Source organism: Frankliniella occidentalis, unplaced genomic scaffold (assembly GCF_000697945.3).
Source record: "Frankliniella occidentalis isolate FOCC.00 unplaced genomic scaffold, Focc_3.1 Scaffold12, whole genome shotgun sequence".
NCBI lineage: Eukaryota > Metazoa > Arthropoda > Insecta > Thysanoptera > Thripidae > Frankliniella > Frankliniella occidentalis.
This window is the reverse complement of record NW_026267142.1, coordinates 2,065,457-2,069,513: the sequence shown is the minus strand read 5'-3', so window position 1 is coordinate 2,069,513 and position 4,057 is coordinate 2,065,457. Positions and strand designations below refer to the sequence as shown.

Here is a 4,057-nt window from a genome sequence, read left to right as displayed (position 1 = left end):
ATTTTTTTCGGAATAAACAACGACCTTTGCTACGCCGCTGCTCGGTTACCTTGGTGGTATAATTCACGCCGTTTCGGTCCAAGGTACTCAAGGGGCACCAGAACACGGTGGCAGAGTGCCATGAATTATACTAGCAAGAAACGGGTAATTTTCGGTACGTCAAAACGAGAATTTTGACGTAAATATGCTACGCCACTGATCGTTCGCTTGTTGTCCTCGGTTCTCCAGCCAATGGTTTTCTTTGTTGGCTTTTTCTCCTTTTTTTCTGAATTTTTGAAAAAAAAAAAAACATATACCGTCATCCGAAAAAGCTGACCCCCGGTTGGCCAACCGCCGTTGGCCAACTCTTCGGACGTGCCATTTCGATTCCGATCGTCTTGGAGCATAAAACCATTTTTTTTTCTTTTGTCAAGATAAACCCGTAATGATGGTTACCTTTTCATATTTCTCCCGACCACCTCCCCCCCCCCCCAATCTCCTACTTCCGTACGTGAACACGTAAACCATTCCAAATATCACTTTCGTTCCTTCTTATTGGAGACTCGCGAAACTTCGTAAACTGAGTTCCGCAACTCTACAACTAAAAATAAAACACTCGTTTTGACTATCTGGCATTTCAATTACTGTTGAGAAGGTATCAAAGTCTTCAGGTGAGCGCAGGAGCCACTTGCGCTACCCCTCTCGAGCGCCGTGCTACCAACAGCCACCATACTACGAAGCCAAATTAAAGAGTTCTCTGCACCCCACATCACGGCAAAGGCTTCGCAAGCTCAGCCAATTATGTTGCAATGTTTTCAAGCGAAAGACTTCCCTCTCTTGAGTGAAATTGCTAGAATGGTGCTGGTGACTCCGGCCTCATCGGCATTGTCGGATCGCAAGTTCAGTGCTGCTGGGCTGCTCCTCACATCAACAAAGAACTGTTTGTCGCCGGAAACCACTGGCAGTATCTTAATTTACCATGATTATCTGTTGAAAAAGAAGCGGTTACGCAATCAGCGCAGAAAGCAGAGTCCGGCTGATTAATTGAACTAATTGGTTGTTGTGTGTTAACCCAATTTTTTTTCACAATGTTAAGAAATCCTATTTATTTTATTATGTTTTGCGTTATGTTTGGTATTACTGCGACAAAAATGTCTGAATGAACTGTTGCTGTTACCCCTAATTAAACTTTTGTGCTCTGCATTACTTTGTCTTTACTTCACGGATTTGGATCATCCGAGAGCAGGAATGGTCTGGAATGGTCCTGTTCTTCTGACCTGCAGTCACTACACTTTTGTACTACTTTTGTACCGGATCAATGAAGTGGGCAAGTACAAACACACCGCGTTTCAGCAGTTTCTTCTCTCTATTTGTGTTTCCGCCCTCCTAGTGCGTTATATGCTTGAGCCAACCGCTCCGGAACTGACCTTGCTAGCAGATCAGTCCTGTAGCCGCAACTTTCCTGTCACTTTGACGGCAGGTTGTTAAGCGCTTCGCAATAGGCCTGCACTTGGCGCCACTGATAACCGAACAGATTTAGGAGCCTCCTTTTCTTTCCTGTCGTAGTTGGCTGCGAAGCCTGCTACTCCAGTCACAGAGAGAGAACAGGTACGTACGTTTTAGTTAAAATTTTATCAAGCGATGTCGGTGTCGCATGTTGTCATATTGGTGGCCTATTTTGACATGAATTTGACATCACGTAATGTCATGTGATATTAAAATAGCGTCAAATCAGGCCACAGAAATGACAAAACTTTGACACTGACATCACCTGATGTTATTATGACAAAACCGTGATCTCTGGGAGTAATCGAAAAAGTTTCGCGCACGTCTGTCTGTAGGCACGATTGTTCCATAACGGATTGAGATAGATACCTGAAGATGGTAAAGAGCAAGGAGGTTCGGATAGCACTTAGTCTTCTTGTAGAAACAGTCGATTGGACCGTCTAAAAGCTAGAGGGGTAGTGTTTTCGTCTTATTTTAATCAATTCTACAAAAACATCAAAGCACACGTGCACAATGCTGTTTTCGTCACGCAAAAAACCTTTTAAGCCCCAAATACCAGCTCCATTTGGAACGCCAAGAGCGGCCATAATGAAATCGTAGTCAAACGACATGTTTCCTCCCGTGTATATTGCCTGTAACATTTCGAAGATACTATTTTAGAAGTAACATTAGCATGTTATACACAAGAAATATTTATCAATGCAGTTCCAGGTTGTTCCTCGACGCCCCCGCAGTAAGAACCGATCTACAAACCGCAGAAGTTAAAGAGCGTGACCGCGATCGAAACAGATGGGCTAGTCTTTCGGGGCAGCGAAACAGATAGGATTTTGTTGCACGGAAGCGTCGACTTTCGGTCAATTGGAAGTTTCAGTTCAGTTAGAGTGCCGCTGCTTAAGCACTTTACAGATATTGTTAAACTACCTTTTTGAAAGGGCATGTCATCTTGGGCTCCCATTGTTCAATAATCGATGACCAAACAGCGTTTTTAATAGGCAACAATGGGCAAATATTATGCTTCCATTCAAGTCTTGAAAAATGCTCGCACTGGTCTGTTGTATCTCTGCACCGACGCAAGATCCCCGTCATCTGAATGATCAGAAATTAGAAACACTACATGAATCTTTCAAGTCTTTACGCGCCCAATTATATTCGGATTTGAAAGTCGCGTATAGTCTATTTTCGATGCAATTATCGCTTTGTGTGAGGATTTGACAAAACGTCTTGCTCTAGCGTGACATCATTCGGTTCGGCCCGACCGATTTGATGAAAATTATTGCGCTCAGGGTGAAAAAATCGTTAGTTCAGTTAAAACAACAGGCGAGGGGAGTAGGGGGGGGGGCGATCAGACTACTCCAAAGGGTGCCGCTCTTCCGCTACCATGCTTTTTGGGGGTCACTTTTTCATTTTCCTAGGCTCTTGGGCGGGCCTGCGGGCCCGCTTACTCCATTAGGCGCAGGTCAATATTGTGACGGTGTGACACCGAGACTGCATTTTTAGAGCACCCTATTGTGGCTCCTTCCCATGCCCCTTACGCTGGTAAAACTCTGTGCATCTCGTGTGCAGCGAAACGTTGCGGTGAGAAGCTCGTCCCCTCTTCTGTCCAGGAGCACTGAGTGGTTAAGCAGTATGGCTGCGTGGTTCATACTCGCAGGACAAGATGAAACTTGACGCCAGCGGCCAATATAGCTCGGTATCTAAAATCACAACAAGAGTTTCACAGTTGTTGGAACTGTGGACACTTGGAATGCCCAAATATGATGTTGCAGGCTATCCTTAACATAAGTGAAAAAGAAGAAATTCATTGGTTTGTCAGTTTCGGTCCGGTGAGTATCAAAAATTGTCGAGATACTTTTGTCCCTTTCTAACGTCTCAAATATGAAGGCGACGGGCTCAAAACTGATCTCACAGTTTCTCATGCCTAAGAGTGTGTGGAGGCACGTAATCAGATCGACGAACCAGAGCCATTACGGAAACAAAAAAATCAGTCAGTCCGTTCTTTTCCTACAGCCGTTTCAGATTGCACCCAACGCCCTATTACCATTCGATCCTCATCTTTGTCGTCACAATAAACATAGCCTTATGAAGCACACGGTCACTCAATACAAATCGAGCAGGTCCGTCCTTCCGCCTTACTGAGTTGCCAGCTTTGCTTCGCTCCGCTGGCAACTCCGTTCGGCAAGGGCCGGGCCGCCCGACTTGGCCCGGCGAGTAAATCACTTCACACGTTTAGTATCTTAGGCTTTAAAGAGCGGGCATGCAGCCCTAGCCAGCATTCCGGTAAAGCCGGAAACAATAAGGAGAATGCGGGAAAGAACAAAACGAAAATCAATATGCTTTAGCATGGTGGCTTCCGTTTCCTTGCTCCTTATATACACTCGTGAGCAAAATTAAAGCCCCACTTTTTTGACAGGGCGTAATTTCGAAGTGTGATTAGGTAGGAGATTGCCCTTTGGCAGGAAGATAGGCTCATATGTTGGCATCAGACCCCTAAAAGCGCAAACCTTGATCACGAACGGTTCGCGAGCTGTGGGGCCTAACGCATCTCGACACCCCACTTCGCAGTGTGGTTAGG

At 45.3% G+C, this 4,057-nt stretch overlaps 1 protein-coding gene across 3 annotated transcripts in view; it reads right to left on the bottom strand.

Moving 5' to 3' along the window:
• LOC113216788 (uncharacterized) overlaps positions 1–4,057 on the bottom strand; it is a 15,071-nt gene that overhangs the window by 5,490 nt on the left and 5,524 nt on the right. For 2 of the 3 annotated variants that reach the window (XR_008010769.1, XR_008010768.1), the window contains 3 exons: positions 3,018–3,179; positions 2,407–2,571; positions 1,855–2,117 (listed from right to left, as the gene is read on the bottom strand). Coding sequence is in view for 1 of the 3 variants with exons in the window: in XM_052263545.1 (XP_052119505.1) it covers positions 1,926–2,117; positions 2,407–2,571; positions 3,018–3,179 (519 nt within the window). In the remaining 2 variants the exon portion in view is untranslated. Of the gene's footprint in view, positions 1–1,723; positions 2,118–2,406; positions 2,572–3,017; positions 3,180–4,057 lie in introns of those variants that run through there. The other variant, XM_052263545.1, reaches the window with a different exon arrangement.